The sequence below is a fragment of the Corvus kubaryi genome, unplaced genomic scaffold (genome assembly GCF_017639235.1).
Source record: "Corvus kubaryi isolate FWS band 111438036 unplaced genomic scaffold, C.kubaryi_AGA036_p1.0 137, whole genome shotgun sequence".
Taxonomy (NCBI): Eukaryota; Metazoa; Chordata; class Aves; order Passeriformes; family Corvidae; genus Corvus; species Corvus kubaryi.
The window spans coordinates 30,330,308-30,345,006 of NW_024580671.1; the positions used below are offsets into that span (position 1 = coordinate 30,330,308).

Here is a 14,699-nt window from a genome sequence, read left to right on the forward strand (position 1 = left end):
TTCTTCAGCACTCACCCCTTAGACCAGCACTGATACTGAATCCAATGATACAATCTCTTCTCTGTCTAGAGAGTGTAAGATCATCCATAAACACACACAGCTACTGAAAGCACAGCATATAAACCCACTTTTTAGTGTATATGGACAAATATTCTTGCAAATGTTTACCTATGTGAAATTACTGCACAGACAGATGAACATGTGTGTATTGTCACCTAAGTAGTAAATCCTACAATTAACATTTATAAAGATAAATCAAGAGACGGATGAAACTATTCCTACGCTTATTGTGCAAACACCTTGCATTACCTTGCTTGCTTTTGATGGACTCTTGCAAGTCCTTTGTGAAGTATCTGGGGACGGACATTCAGAAGTTGGCTCTGGGTTTTCAGAATCAGGTTCTACAGAAATAGAGATACATGTCAAAGTGGGAAAATCAAATCTTTTGCAGAGATCAGTAAGCACATTATATTTGAGTTTAAAAGAGCTATTAAAGCTGTTGTTAGAGACTACTGAATATGTCAAGTGTCATACAAGGTCATCTGCTTACTGACCTTCAGTAATTTCAGGGAAAGAAGGGACCTTAAGCTGCAACTGGGAAATGAGATTTGAATGAGATGGAGACTGAACATGAGACGGTGAGCATGGCCTACAAGGTGATTCTCCCCCTACAGATGAAGCAGACCCAAACACAGTATTAGAATGATTACGATTACCATGGGGAAACTGGTTAGATTTATGTATCTTTAACAATAAATCAACTCACCACTGTCCTTGTCTTTCCTATGATCACTGAGAAGTAAAGCTCTCTGATAACTTCGTTCTCTCACTTGTTCCACAGAGGTTGATGCAGTCCTGCAAGAGAAACACATTTTAAATGTAAGAGGATGTACTCCCAGGGACCAAATTTAGGACAATGTATATGCAAATACCGAGTCAGAGAAAGTTTACAGCATTGGCTGCTCATAACAACGAAAGAACTGGTTGTGCGTAAAGGAACATTATTACTTAAGTGGTTTGTATCTATTTTCTCCCACTTCGAATACAGTGATTTCCTGCAACCTTGTTATATTACGAAAATTGGCATTTCCTCTTATTAAGGAAGTATCTGTAGATCTGTGGGTTTTTCCTTCTCTGAACAACTGAAAAGTAAAAAAATAAAGGTCACAGTTACTGGTTCGTAGTCTCCATTTGTAGAAAACTGTCTTCTTCCAGAATTGGAAAGAGTTGTCTTGTTTGTTGGTTGTTAAGAATCTGCTCTTTAATAGAAGATGCATAGCTGTAAATTGTGTACCACTACAAATCTCTCTCTGTTTAAGCTTCTACACTTAACTTGCCGGATTAGTGGGCATGCAGTGACAGTCCTACCTTCCCTCTTTTAATTGATTACATCTCTCAATCACAACCCGATCAAGAACATTGTAAGGGACAGCACTCCACAAAACTATTTTCCTTTCTGGCAAGGACATACGCCGTCACTCCACAATACTGCTGCACTGGAGTAAGTTTTGGTGCTGCTCTGCAGGGTTACTGCAAAATCTTAGTAGTAAATTCTTCCCTGTTTAGCCTGTTTCCACAGTCTTTGCTTACAATTTAGTGCAGTAGCTTCTGCAAAGTGAACTTAACAGCCACTTTTCAGTGGAACACTGAAGACTGCACTTATGTTCTCCCTTCAACTGGCTTTACAAAATCCTTCTATTCTGGAATAGCTAGAGCATCTGAGCAGAAGGATGTTCAACTTCTAAGCCCATGGTTCTTCCCCACCACACTTAGGCCTTCACTACAGCATGAAAAATATCTGCAGGTTTATTTTGCACTAATAACATTTAGGAGACAGGGTCACCACAGTTGATCATCTGTTTTAAAGCTACCAAAAACTCAGTGGAAAATTTGTGCAATGTTTTACACAGACTGAAGTTGCTCTATCTCCTCCCTATCCCTACTCCACCTCTCCTCAGGATCTTGGGTTGTTTGGAGTATCTGGCATTGCACACTCTGCCCATATAGTCGCGTCTGCAAACAAGGGAACCACTGAGCAATCAAGAACGATGCTGCGAGTGTCACCACATTCTCCCACCTGAGTGAGAGCCACTGGCCAGGCTGCATTCAGCCCCACACCCGGGCAATTAAGCAACAGCAAACATCCCACACACATTCCAGCCACATGACTGAAAAACAGACCTTCGAAGGTCTCCCAGAAACCTTTGCTTATCAATACAGACTATTTTCCTGTTCCACCCTATGCCCTACAATACTTTTGGAAAAGCTTTGGATTTAACATGAAAAATTCTCTTCAGCCCACAGACAACACAGTGGAAATACAAGGACATAAATGCTCAAACCAATACCTATTTTGCTCTTAGAAAATAAAAAAGCAGGATTAAAATAATTTAACAAGTATCTTATGGGTAATCATTCATGTATTTTAATCATTATGAGGTATCTGCTGTATTTCTGAGGAAAAGGTAAGACAACTCTTTACTAAGATGAAAGAAGGGCTTCCAGTCAGTAATCTGCAACAGCAACCTTAATGAAAACTAGATTTCAAATACCAAAAACTTAATTTACATAAATAAATTCTTCTGAACTTTAGTCCTATAGTTTTGTGGCTTACCACTGAACTTCTGGTTCACTCTTCTCACTGGAGGAAGATTCCTTAATTGCACAGTTGTTGCCAGTGTCTTCTGGAGCTGCATTATAAATAGTAGTTGGCAGTGGTAAAGGCAGGCTTGCAGTGTTACCAGTTTGCTCCCCATTTTCACCACTATTGTTGTACCCATCATTAGCACCACTGTTACTACTTGTATTTCCTCCACCAGCAGCATGAGGAGATACAGTAACCAGGGGGAAGTTGTCTGTCTTTGAGCCACTTTTTCGAGCTTCACGTTGCCTTTTACGGTATTCTAACAAGGACACCTAAAGGGGAAAAAAAACCCATGAAAAAACATTAGAAAGGAAGTTTTACCCATTTTCTTTCTCACAGTTTCTATTAAACGTACTATATTTCAGTAAGACATACCACATAAGTGGTTCTAAAAAAAGGGCAGAGATTAATTGAAGATATTTCACCACATCTGCAGTGAATTTACAGATTACTGAGCTACTACCAACTGTAAAGATGATAGTAAAAAAAATGCTTCTGCCGAGAGAAGGTATGTGTTCTGCCTCAGGGAAGAAGGGGATGACACAGGTCAGCACAAGGTCCACTGCTGAAGTCATTTTGTTGGCTGTAGTTACAAGGGACCCTACAGTTTTTCCTGTAACTGCAGAATTTTAAGATTATACTGATCTAGTAAAGCTAATTTCAAGAGATGTCACATTCTGCTCTCAAGACTTACTCTCTTGCATGAGAACCCAGTACCCTTCTGCTACACATATCAAAGGATTCGCTAAGCTCTTCATACCTTTTTTTAACATATAGAATTTGGGACTTACTTTTCCCAGAGTTTACTTTGAATTTGTGTCTTTACTGCATTTTAAGAGAGACTGATTAAGAACACATTTTTAAGCTAATTATTATCACCAAAAATAATGACACATTGTTCCTATTTCATGTATTATGTATGTAGACTCACTACACCGACACTCCATAGAACAGAAACCAGTTTAAATGGTTAGTAAATTGCTTCCAGTGAAAAAAAAATACATGTTCAAGTGTTTCCACTATGAATCTTCAGGATTTGAAGTAGAAAACTGAAATACTGACCTTCAGACCTACTTTATTCAGTAACTACTGAATAAAAATTTAATGTCTATAAATTTTCTTCTAGTTACCAACATCCTGCTCTGAACCATACAGCATACAAACCAACAAACTGAAGTGCAATAATGAAAAAAAAATTAAATCTTTATCTGGCTTAGTCCTCAACAAAATTGGACATCCATTTCTACACACAGAGAGAAAAACCAAGGCAGCTGCTCTGTTTGCAGGCCCAAGGGGTTTTGTTTGTTTGCTTTCAAACAGACCTATTAGAGACCCATCCATATGTCAGGGCAGAAACTGAAAAATATCTGATTTTGCAAAAAAATGTTCAGGTTAAGAACTGATCTTGCTTTCAAACAATTTCGTAGTATTTCCATGTCATGTGACAGGGATCTCCTACAGAATACTGATTTAAAGAAAGCTTAAAATGTTAAGAAACCTATGTAGTGTGGCCACAATGTACAGGACTGTATTGATAAAGGACTTGTGCAATAGTAAGAGAAAACAGGAGCCAAGTGTCCACTGAAATGCAGAAATATGCAAAAACATCCTGCAAAGACCTACCTAAGGATATTGCTGTCTTAGGTGACCCTAGGGAAAAGGCTCTTATTAGTCTCCTACAAAATTCCTGAATTCTCACCTTTTACCTTAGGTGGGATCCAGCCCACCACCTCTTTTTTTATACTGTCAAATGTTTCAAATTTTTGTGTGTGTGTCCTCAGAAACTCTAAAACCCCTTCTTTCAGGGGTACAATTTTCTCTGCTTGTTTCTTCAAACAGACTTCTAGACAGGAATCCTGTGATTGGGGGGCATCAGGGGGCAGCCAGCCCTTTTTTTATTTGAGTATTAGTGTAGCATAAGCTCTCAGCAGCAACAACCTGGAAGAATCCTTGCCAGCAAGAGAGGTGGGGAGGGTTACTGAAGCACTAAGTGCTGCTGGGATTTGTGAAGACTAATTTAGCCTTCAGGAAAAGAATAAATGTCAAGTTACAGAAATTTTAGCTTATGGGTTTTCTTTGGGTTTCCCAAAACAGAAGGGCTGCAGTAACACACACAAGCTCTATCAAACTCTCAGGGCTGTCACCAGGTAAGAACAGAGATCCTGCAACGTTGCTCCATTTATGTCTCAGCTTGAAGCAAGTAAACAAAACTCCAGTTCTGATGGCAAACTGCTGAAGGTACACTCCTCACTGCTCCCCAGCAGGATGCCCCCAGAGGAGCAGGCATATACAAGGGGCTGCAGTGTGACCAAAAATACCCAAACCCCACTGCATGCACGTACACACGCAGGAAACAACCCCACCCTCCTAATCACTACTTCCATAAAGAAAATAAATCACACCTTTCAAACAAGAAAGATTACTAGAGTCTGTGGTGAGACAAAACAGGCAAGCTGGTACACTGGAGATTACTGCCTTTCATGTTATCCTTTCTGCAAAGGGAGTCAACCTGACAGTAAAATGCAGTCTATGAGTTATGCAAAGTAATTTCCAATCCTGGTTTGAGTTGCTCATGACTACTTCACTTACCTACATGAACTGTTTCATGACAGTAGAAAATTTAGATTGTACTTATTTTTCAAACAATATTTTAAAAAACCCAAACAAATTAAGCCAAGAAAAATACCTCTTGGAACTAAGGATGTCTGTGCAGTTCTAACTTTAAAGTCTGAGTAGCATAAATCTGTTGGTGCAATTTCTTGCAGTAATTCATAACAGATGCTCACAGTGTATATCTCTATGATGCTAGTATATATTCTGTGTAACAGAATACTGTAACACTGGGTGGCATAAGGAACCACTTTCAAACCTGAAAAGCAGTTATTTATTGGGCAATTCATTTAAGACTCATATGAAATAGAATTTGTATCTTTTACGCTGGAAAAATACATTTACTGATGGTTTTATGCAGCTTTTCTCTTTGCCCTTCATCATTTCACCTGAATGTCTACTACACTGTAAGTATGAGCCACCAGTTGGTTTTTATTACATTGGGATTCTTTCTGTTATAGAAGTAACATTAGCAGACAATGGAAGACAGACCAAATGGTTCTTAAAGTTATAACCTTTTTCTTTTGTGGAGGGTTCTGGGGTGTGCAATTTCCATCCATCAAATTGTCATTATTGACAGTCCTTCCAAAGCCAGGTGCAATTCCATCTTCTGAAGTACAAAAAACAGATGCTTCCATGAACATGCCTCTTGCATCGTCTTGAATCAGGCACTTTGACTCGCTTATTCTGAATCCACCTCCTACCTCCAACTGATGTGAAGGGGTCAAGTCCCTCAAATTAGAATTCATTGAGAAATTTACACCTGTCCTGTCAGGACTTTTTACCCATGAAGAATAAATTGTGCCCCGTCCACAATGAGCAGTTTCTAATTGGCTGTTTGAATCAGTCCTATCATGTGTGGGGGCTTCCAGGTTTTTATGCAGTGCACTTTGCTCAACTACTTCGAGTCCCAGCTGGAGGTCTGACACAGATTCCATTTCTCCAGTGCACTGCCGTGTGACATCAGTCCTATTCCTTGGACTAGAATATCCAATAGTCTTTATTTCTTGCAGGCCCATTTCTGTCAGGTTGGAATTTCTGAAAGAATTCAGTGCTAGAATCGATGTTCTGTCATAACCCTGCATGAAGAAAAAGCATGTAACTATTTTTTCACGCTCCATCAAAATGGCAACTATTTGACATTCACATGTGCCTTTAAGTGGGATTGAAGGCCTTCCAGTACCATGAATTTATCTGTTTTTAAGAAACAATTCTACAGCCAGACACTTAGTTCTACTATTCCCATGTATTAGGTTAAAGCATTTTAATAAAATGTACATTAGTCCAAGTAAAATAAACACTAAGTGCCAGGTTTTATTTATGACTGGCAGAGGAAGGGGAGGAGCTTCAAAAGGTGCAAGTCCCAGGCCAGGAAGCTACAAAGCTACCTGCTTCAATATAAAATCAATCCTCCTCAGTGTCAGAACACCCATTTCGAAGAGGGAGAAGGAAGGAGAAGTTTTTCCAAGACACTTCTGAAAGACACTTGATGAAGCCCCACACCAGGACACATGCATCCTTGCAGGCTGGGAGTACCCAGGCATATTCCAACAGCACTTGCTCTTCAACTAATCCATCACCTATGCAGATTTACTAACTTTCTGTTCTGCTCTCTCTCTCTGAGCGTAACTGGGATCAACAAAACTGGTAACAAGGAGAAATGTTAATCTGAATCTAACTGCAGCCTGGAAAGCAAAGTGTTCTTTTTCTGTTCCTGTCTATAAATTGCAGTAGTTACTCCTTTCCATTACAGGAGTTGATCCTTATCCAAATCAAAATTTTTAAGTGATACAAAGAGAAACCAGTTTAAAATGGAGAATATAATAGGTGAAGTGGAAATATAAAGCAGTAAGCAAATAAAACTAATGGGGAAGTTACCCTTTAAATTCTCAGAAACTTGCAATGGCTGGTGAAAAGCATTTGCTAAGAACAGAGCAGTCATACAGGTGAAATCAAGATACCATTTGCAGGTTTTGCAAGTTTCCTTACCTCTTGACTGTAAGCTCTCCTTTTTATTTCTGGGGAACTGTCAGGTGAGGAAATATTCTAAATAAATAAGAAGAAATTGCAAGTCAATTTATTTTTTAGCCTCCAGAAAGACCACCCCCCCAACATTTTGTAGCAGGAGTACAAATACTGATCTACACTGCAATGTCTGAACATTTTCTCCGAACACTCTACAACAATTCATTGTAAATCTCACCTCAAAGTGCATGGTATTTCCATGTATACATGGAGTTACAGGAGTAACTGGCGAATATATGGGTTTGTAACCATTTCGACAAGCTTCATCTTCTGATTTTACCCTTGGAGGAGTAGCAAACAACGATGGTTCAGAGGCAGTGATGTCAGCATGGGTTGGTGTGGCATAGGGAGAAGGAGTAGGTGTAGAGGTTTCTGAGAATGCAGACTCCAACAGCTGATACAGTCTTCGTTTTTTTAGTGGTGTGGTTAGATCTGTGTGTTAAAATTAGAAAAAAGTTAGAAGATTTCTAAATATAATAATCACTAACAGTTGTTTAAGTGCTTTATGTAATGAAATTGTAATTCCAAATTAAAGAATTCTAAGATTAAAATAAAGTCTCTGAAGGGCAGGCTTCCTGAGAGATGAACTTTTAACAGCCTACAGACTTCCTGAAAAATAAACTCTTAACAGCCTACAGATATGTCAGTAACTGAATTCTGTGTGCTAGGATGCTGGGAAGAACTGTCTGTGTCTCCAGAAAAGGTAAAGTCAGCTTCTATGCATTTTTAAGACTGTTCAGCTAAAAGATGGAAATTCAAAATTCAGGACTGTAAACAGGAATCACCTGATAGGCCCTATATGCTTGTGGAAGGGTGTTGGTTTTAGTACACTTTGGTTTTCTATTATGCCTACAAGATTACACAGCTTTTCCCCTGGTGCTACATTGGCCTACTGAGTTTTAAAGGGATTCTAAGTATACAGAAAGCATAGAAAATTTAATTTATAACCTGACCTCTTAATACTAATACCAAAACCATTAGTCTTTTGTTGACTGTAAATGCTAGGAAATACAGTGGTTTCTTAACTAATATACATTAAAGAGGGGAAAAACTCCCAACCACTATGAAACTAAGCATTTCTTTCAATGAAAGTACCAGGAAAACATGCGAACGCCCCTGGAATTTTCATCAACTGATCACTTTAAAAAACAGTGCTCCACAATCAGCTACTCTGATACAGCTCTTATGTAGTGTATTTATAAAAGCTTCACACCTGTTAAGGAACAGCTGTCATTCAGTAATAAAGGACTTTTATGTTCACCATTGATGGCCGGACTTCTAGATCTCTCTTGTGATGGTGAATTAAATCTATCAATCATTGTTGAATTTTCTTCTTCCAAAGCCTGCTTCAACCAACGCTGTAATACAACAAGTTCAAATTAGTGACTTAAAACTTTAATGACGAACATTTCAAAATGTGCAATACGACTGGTTTGCCAACCAGCCTTTTTTCTGCCTGAATTTATGCTAGTAAAGAAAAACTTCTTTTTAATTAATATGGGATAGAATACCATAATGAAGGGAAGCATTACCTTCTTACAAGAGCCAGTAATGTTTTCCACAGGTTCTTTTTTCCTCCTCTTTTCTGAAAGGAATGGAGAAGTAAAACGGATATAGTGCTTTGGAGTTGAATATACGTGTGGACTGTAAGTGAGTCCGGGTAAAGAATTCAGCTGAGTAGCTAGAACTTCAGGGTCGGTGGTTATGCGTAGAGGCCTTTCTGGCAGACTGTCCACAGGCTTCCCTGCTTTATCACTCTTTTCACTTAACCATTCACTAACCAAGTGCTAAACAGAGAGAGAGAAAAAACATAGTGTTTTATGAGTATGTTTATCAGTGGCTTTTAAAAAGTGTTTAGTTCAATTATTCACCTAGTCAACTATTACACAAACCAGAAACAGTTTGTTTCCAGCCTCCAAGTTTAAACATACCTGGCAAAAATGAGGTCAGTTTTAGAGAAATCATGGGGACAGCAGAAGAAATCAGTACAGATTTGCTTACACGCCAGTTGGGGGGGGGGGGGGTAGTGTAATTTTTTTTTTTTTTGTTGTAAACTACATTTACTTCTGCGTTCAATTCTGACTGAACATTACAATACAAGTTCTCAGATCAACTGTATTTACGATGTCAATTTAGTAACAGAATTCCAAACCAAAATTTAAACTTGCACCTGAACAGTGAGGCTGAGGAGAAATAGTGTAACATTAACAGAACAAAGTTAAAGAAACACCACATCAGATTTCCATACTGTCAAGACTGTGCCTCAGTCAACACATCACATAGCTGCCTTGAACACTCTTTAACTGTAATAGTAAATGTGGTGTAATTTAATATGAAGACACACTGGTCCAAAAAGGGTATTCTTTCCTAGCTAGTTCAGTGTTTTTAAAAAATATGCCAGTGGATTTTTGTTTCTATTAATAGATAAACTAACCTCCTAGATTTTACAATGACTCAGAGTTAAGGACATGCAACATTAAAAAGTATTAATATGATATTAAGGCTTTAACACAAATTATCATAATATATTTAATTTTGAGTTGTCTTTTAGAAACCCATTTTTATTTAATTAATTTTTAAAGCAAGACCTTCTCTGCACTTAGGGTACACTGGGTGCAATGCAGAGGCATTTCACAGATACCGGAAACCTGAATTTTACTGCACTTTTTTTCTGTTTCATAGTATTAAGGATGCCTTCCTTCTTTTCTGCTATGCAACAGGCAAGAAAGAAAGAAAGATTCTAGCGTTCCCTCTCACAAGAATTTAACAGTGATGCAGTAAGCAGTGTTACAGAATGACTCAGGTACCTTTTGGAAAAAAAAAGGTAAGTTATGTTTGGGGGTTTAAGACAAAAAACCGTCTTGAAATTGTTATTTTTCTATTGACAAGGAGTTTCAACCTATGACTTCCTCCCCCTTTTCCTCCACTGATGGAAATTTTCAGGACTTCTTGTACATCACACTACAAATACTTTTTAATGCATTCTGTGAATTTTAAAGCAGAGAGCTGTACTGCTTTAATTGCACTTGCAGATTTAAGGTTTTTGAGTGTCTTAATATTGTGCTGTTTCTTACAAGTTTCTCGCAATGCAGTCCAATGGAAAAAAATTAAAAAATGAAGCTCTGAAGAGTAAAGAATCTTTCCCCCAAACATGCACATATACATTTGGGGTGTTTCGATCAATTCACTTCAGAACAGACATTCTGAGAAGTACTAGAAGTTAGTGATTTCCTTAGAGATATTGTTTGCTATCTGAAGCACACAATGAACAAAGGAAAGAAAGGCAACTTTTATTTCCTTGGGTTTTTCTTTAAATTAACAGCTTTAGTTATGTTTTGGTTATGTATATTATTTCAATCAATTTTAGAAAATATTTTGCTCCAAAACTGCTCTGGACGATGTATTCTGGAAGTGTCTTAAATCCAAACTAACTTCCACCAAAGGACGTTCATTACATGTATTTGAATCTATTACCAGTGAGTGACTTTTTTTCAAGAAATGAGCGAACATTTTAAAGAATACATACATGCAGTTGGATACTGATGAAGCAGCCTATAATTTTTTTAAAACTCTGTTAAGGTGCATCTTGTTTTTCCCCATTCCTCAAGAGACTTACCTTCTTTGTTTTAGGATACTTAGTAGGGCATTTACTAAGTGCTGGAGCTTCTGTTTCAGTAACCATTTCTGTAACAACAGTTTCTGTTTCAGGCTCAGCTACCAGTGCAGCATTCTCAGTTTCGTTATGCTGTGAAGTGACTTCCACATCAGGAGAGGAGGGCTGGATATCTGAACACATGCTGACAGTCCTGTGTCGCCTGCGCTGCTGTCCAATGTGAGTTCTACTCCGGGAGAAGCTTTTTCTCTGTTTAGCTCTATTAACTTTGGCTGGGGTGGGCTTGGTGGCAGTTTCTTCTTTTGCCGGTTCCTGGGACAAGACAGATGTCTAGTACACAGATCCCACACACATTTAAGAACTACCTATCTTTCTTAAGGGGAAAAAAAAAAGTCAGCTCCCTCTTCTTTTACAGGTCCAAAAAGCCTCAATCTCATTTTTGTTGTCAGAACTACAATACTTCTCTCCTTCTTGAAGGATGACAGGATTTCCTGTAGTTTCCTCCCAAGCACGTGCTGTATCATCAGCAGAGTATTCACACAAAACCATCACCAGTCAGATCATGACAGATTTGTGTAAGAACTGACATTCATTCATCCATAAGCTAGAAATCAACTGCTTATATGATGATGTCTTTCAGTCCAATATTCTTTTTGCAATTTATAGTTTACTAGGTGTTTAGCTTTGTCACAGAAGGTACTTAAAAGAATGCTGACACAAACTGCTCAGGGAAACCACCTGGACTGAGAATCATTATGTAAGTATTTGTAAACTAAGAAGCATCCATTAACAACAGAGTTAAAAACTGTTTATAAAACATTAAGTATCATCTGATGGAACTCAGAAAAAAAAATACACTTTACTAACTCATTTCCTTTAAAATAACAGAAAGATTATAGTATTGTATGTTCCTGAAAAACCCACTGAAGAAACTAATTGTTCTCCCCTGGTTACAGAGGGTGCCTAAGGAAAGTCACCTGTGACTAAATTCAGCATCAATAAATGCTTCTATCCTGAACTTCAAAGACAGACTGAATTACACAGCTGGTGTGTGTATGTTTGCATAAACTCATGTAAACTGAAATTCTTCATTAAAGAATTCTAAATGTATCTTATTTGGAAAAAATTCAGGAGCTAATAAAATACAATGTCAAAGAACCACATAGATTTTGGTCACATATATTTGAGTTCAGAAGAAAAAAAAATTCTTACATCTTAACATGCAGCTCACCATCCAAATTGACAAAATATGTGATGTTAAAAGCTAGCTTTAAAATAAAGCTCCAGATAACTACCTGAATAAATTCAGCATCATTGAGAATCTGTGCTTCCTTGCATTCTGATTTAACCTCTGTTTTTGCTGTGCTGATTCTTTCCAAAGCCTGTTCTCTTCTTTTTTCTCTTTTTTCCAGTCTGGCAAAAGCTTGCAGGATAGCTTCCATTTTCCGTTCTTCTCTGGTCTGATGGATTTAACAATAATCATGATCAGTTAAATCTTTCATATATATAAATATGTAATTACTCTATTTTTTAAGTACTTCGAAACATGTTCAATGTATGTTTGACATGAAGATGGAGTCCAGCAGAACCTCAGATTAAACTGACATGTTACAATCACTGCAAATACTAGACTTCTGAAGAAAGGCTTGCATCCATACCAGCCTGACAGACAAGAGAATCCTATTTTGGATTTAAGAACTTGGTAAAATTTTTGAATACTTAACAAAAAAAAGCGTATTTTAAGATGGTACTTTTATTAGCACTGTTCTAACCAAATCTGAAAATTAGGATTTCTGAGACTGTTGACTTAAGTTGGGAATTCAAATAAAATAGGCAAAAATCTAGATTCCCAATGCTATTTATAAAAATGACCATTACAAATAACAAGCAATAATAAAGAACAAATAATTAGATCTAAAAAAAACATTGCAGAAATCATCTAAAGACACGAAAAAGATTATATACAATTGAAGATAAAAGCAGATTTTTGTCAGAAAGCAGTAATGAACCCAGATGATGTGTCCTCAAATAGCAAGCCTTGCATTTTAAGGATAAGTTCATGTAAGGATCTGACTTTGCACATGCTCAGATTCTACAAGCCCACAAAAAAGCAGCAATTAGCATGGGAAGAGCAGGTCTCACTAAGCCTTAGTGATGCCTTTTAGGCAACTACTTGCTTCCCAACTTACCATCTTCCTTTTCCTTTCTGCAATCTGCTCCTCTGATTCCATTTCTACTTCATTGCTAATGGGAGTTTTTTCTTCTAGATCATCAATAAAATCTGGCTCCTGGAAGATAGAAATGACTGTTTTACAGAAGTTCTACTCCTCTCACAAACTAGAGTGAACTAAAAGCTACACAGAGCTAAGAATCCTCAGATTGCTACATCAAAAGTAACCAAACCAAAAAAACAGGATGAAAGTGTTCCATCTCCGCTCCCCCATCCCACCAAGCAAAGAGAAGTATCAGAATTAAAACTTAAAAAAAACCAAAAGAAACTTTTGGACACTAACAATGCCCACTGCTCTAACCACTTAATAATCAGTTAAATAATTAGGAGCTTTATGTCATACACCCATAAAAATAGTATTAGTTTTAGTAAAATAGAATGAATGCCAAAGTAGATGTTAACCATTACACAGAAGTTTTTTTTTTTCTCAGCTCAGAAGTGTATTCAACTGAAGTCACACTCTCCATTTAAACACTCACTATATAATCTAATGACAGTGCCATATCATATGGAAACACAAAAGTTATCTAACTAACAATGGTTTCCTGTTTTGAAAGAAAAACCAAGCATGAAAGCATAACTTTGAGATGAATTAAGTGTTCACTAGTCCTATATTTGATTTCACTTTTACATAAAAGACTAGACAAAGATTTATAGTTTATCTTAAAATGTATATCTAAACATAGAAACCAGTCAATTAGTAGCTTTTTTCCTGGGATGATATATATGATGCTACTGTAAAGAAAGTGTATGGGAAAATGTAAATGTACTTTTAACAGCTTTATTCTTCCCACAATTCCTACTCTTTAGTTTCGAAAAACAATAGAAGTTTTCCTGTTCTATATAAGCACTGTATATTACATTAGAAGATCGGGAGAAGGTTTCATATACCAGTTATCACTTCTTGGACACATGACACAAAACACAAAGCAAGTATCACTTAAGATGAGAAAGTTTAAATACTACCTCTCTGGAGGTGATAATTTGCAAGGCACGTGCATGCCTTCTGGACTTCCAAGCATTTTTAAGCTATTTAGCTACTAACACTCCAGAACAATTTATCATCTTAGGGAAACTGGGTGTCAACATGCTCATTTTTATCTTATCTTATTTCCTTCAGTCCTAAATGACGTTAAAAGAACTAGGAATTGCTCCCTCCCAGAATAACTCCCTTTTCTCAGCCCCTAAATCATCATCAAAAACCATCATATTAAAACAAAAAAACCCAAAAAAACAAACAAAAAAACCCCATCACCACCACCCCCAAAATGAAGAAATATAGGCAGTTACTAAGGTAACGATCTAATCATGTTAAATAGTTATCTTTAATAGGTGCTCTGCAAAATCAGTAATTTATGTCATGGACCCTTCCCAAGAGCTCTTTCAAATTGACACATTCAAAAAAAGACTAATTTAAAATTTACTATCACAGTACATTACCAGGTAGCTTTATCATTCTACCAACACATTTAGCTTCAAAACACACTTTCTTCCTCCCAAGTGAGTTAAACATGGAGCTGCAGAGCTCTATTAAAAATGGAGCTGCAGTCAACACTCAGTATTCTGGGCTGGAGTTC

The 14,699-nt window shown here is 37.3% G+C and overlaps 1 protein-coding gene across 3 annotated transcripts in view; it reads right to left on the bottom strand.

Annotated features, from left to right (window-relative positions):
• KMT2E (lysine methyltransferase 2E (inactive)) overlaps positions 1 to 14,699 on the bottom strand; it is a 57,185-nt gene that overhangs the window by 2,848 nt on the left and 39,638 nt on the right. For 2 of the 3 annotated variants that reach the window (XM_042018381.1, XM_042018382.1), the window contains 12 exons: positions 13,082 to 13,180; positions 12,188 to 12,352; positions 10,896 to 11,204; positions 8,812 to 9,066; positions 8,493 to 8,637; positions 7,458 to 7,711; positions 7,244 to 7,300; positions 5,770 to 6,333; positions 2,615 to 2,916; positions 767 to 855; positions 555 to 668; positions 310 to 401 (listed from right to left, as the gene is read on the bottom strand). In XM_042018381.1, coding sequence (XP_041874315.1) covers positions 310 to 401; positions 555 to 668; positions 767 to 855; positions 2,615 to 2,916; positions 5,770 to 6,333; positions 7,244 to 7,300; positions 7,458 to 7,711; positions 8,493 to 8,637; positions 8,812 to 9,066; positions 10,896 to 11,204; positions 12,188 to 12,352; positions 13,082 to 13,180 — 2,445 coding nt within the window. The remainder of the gene's footprint in view (positions 1 to 309; positions 402 to 554; positions 669 to 766; positions 856 to 2,614; positions 2,917 to 5,769; positions 6,334 to 7,243; positions 7,301 to 7,457; positions 7,712 to 8,492; positions 8,638 to 8,811; positions 9,067 to 10,895; positions 11,205 to 12,187; positions 12,353 to 13,081; positions 13,181 to 14,699) is intronic. The other variant, XM_042018383.1, reaches the window with a different exon arrangement.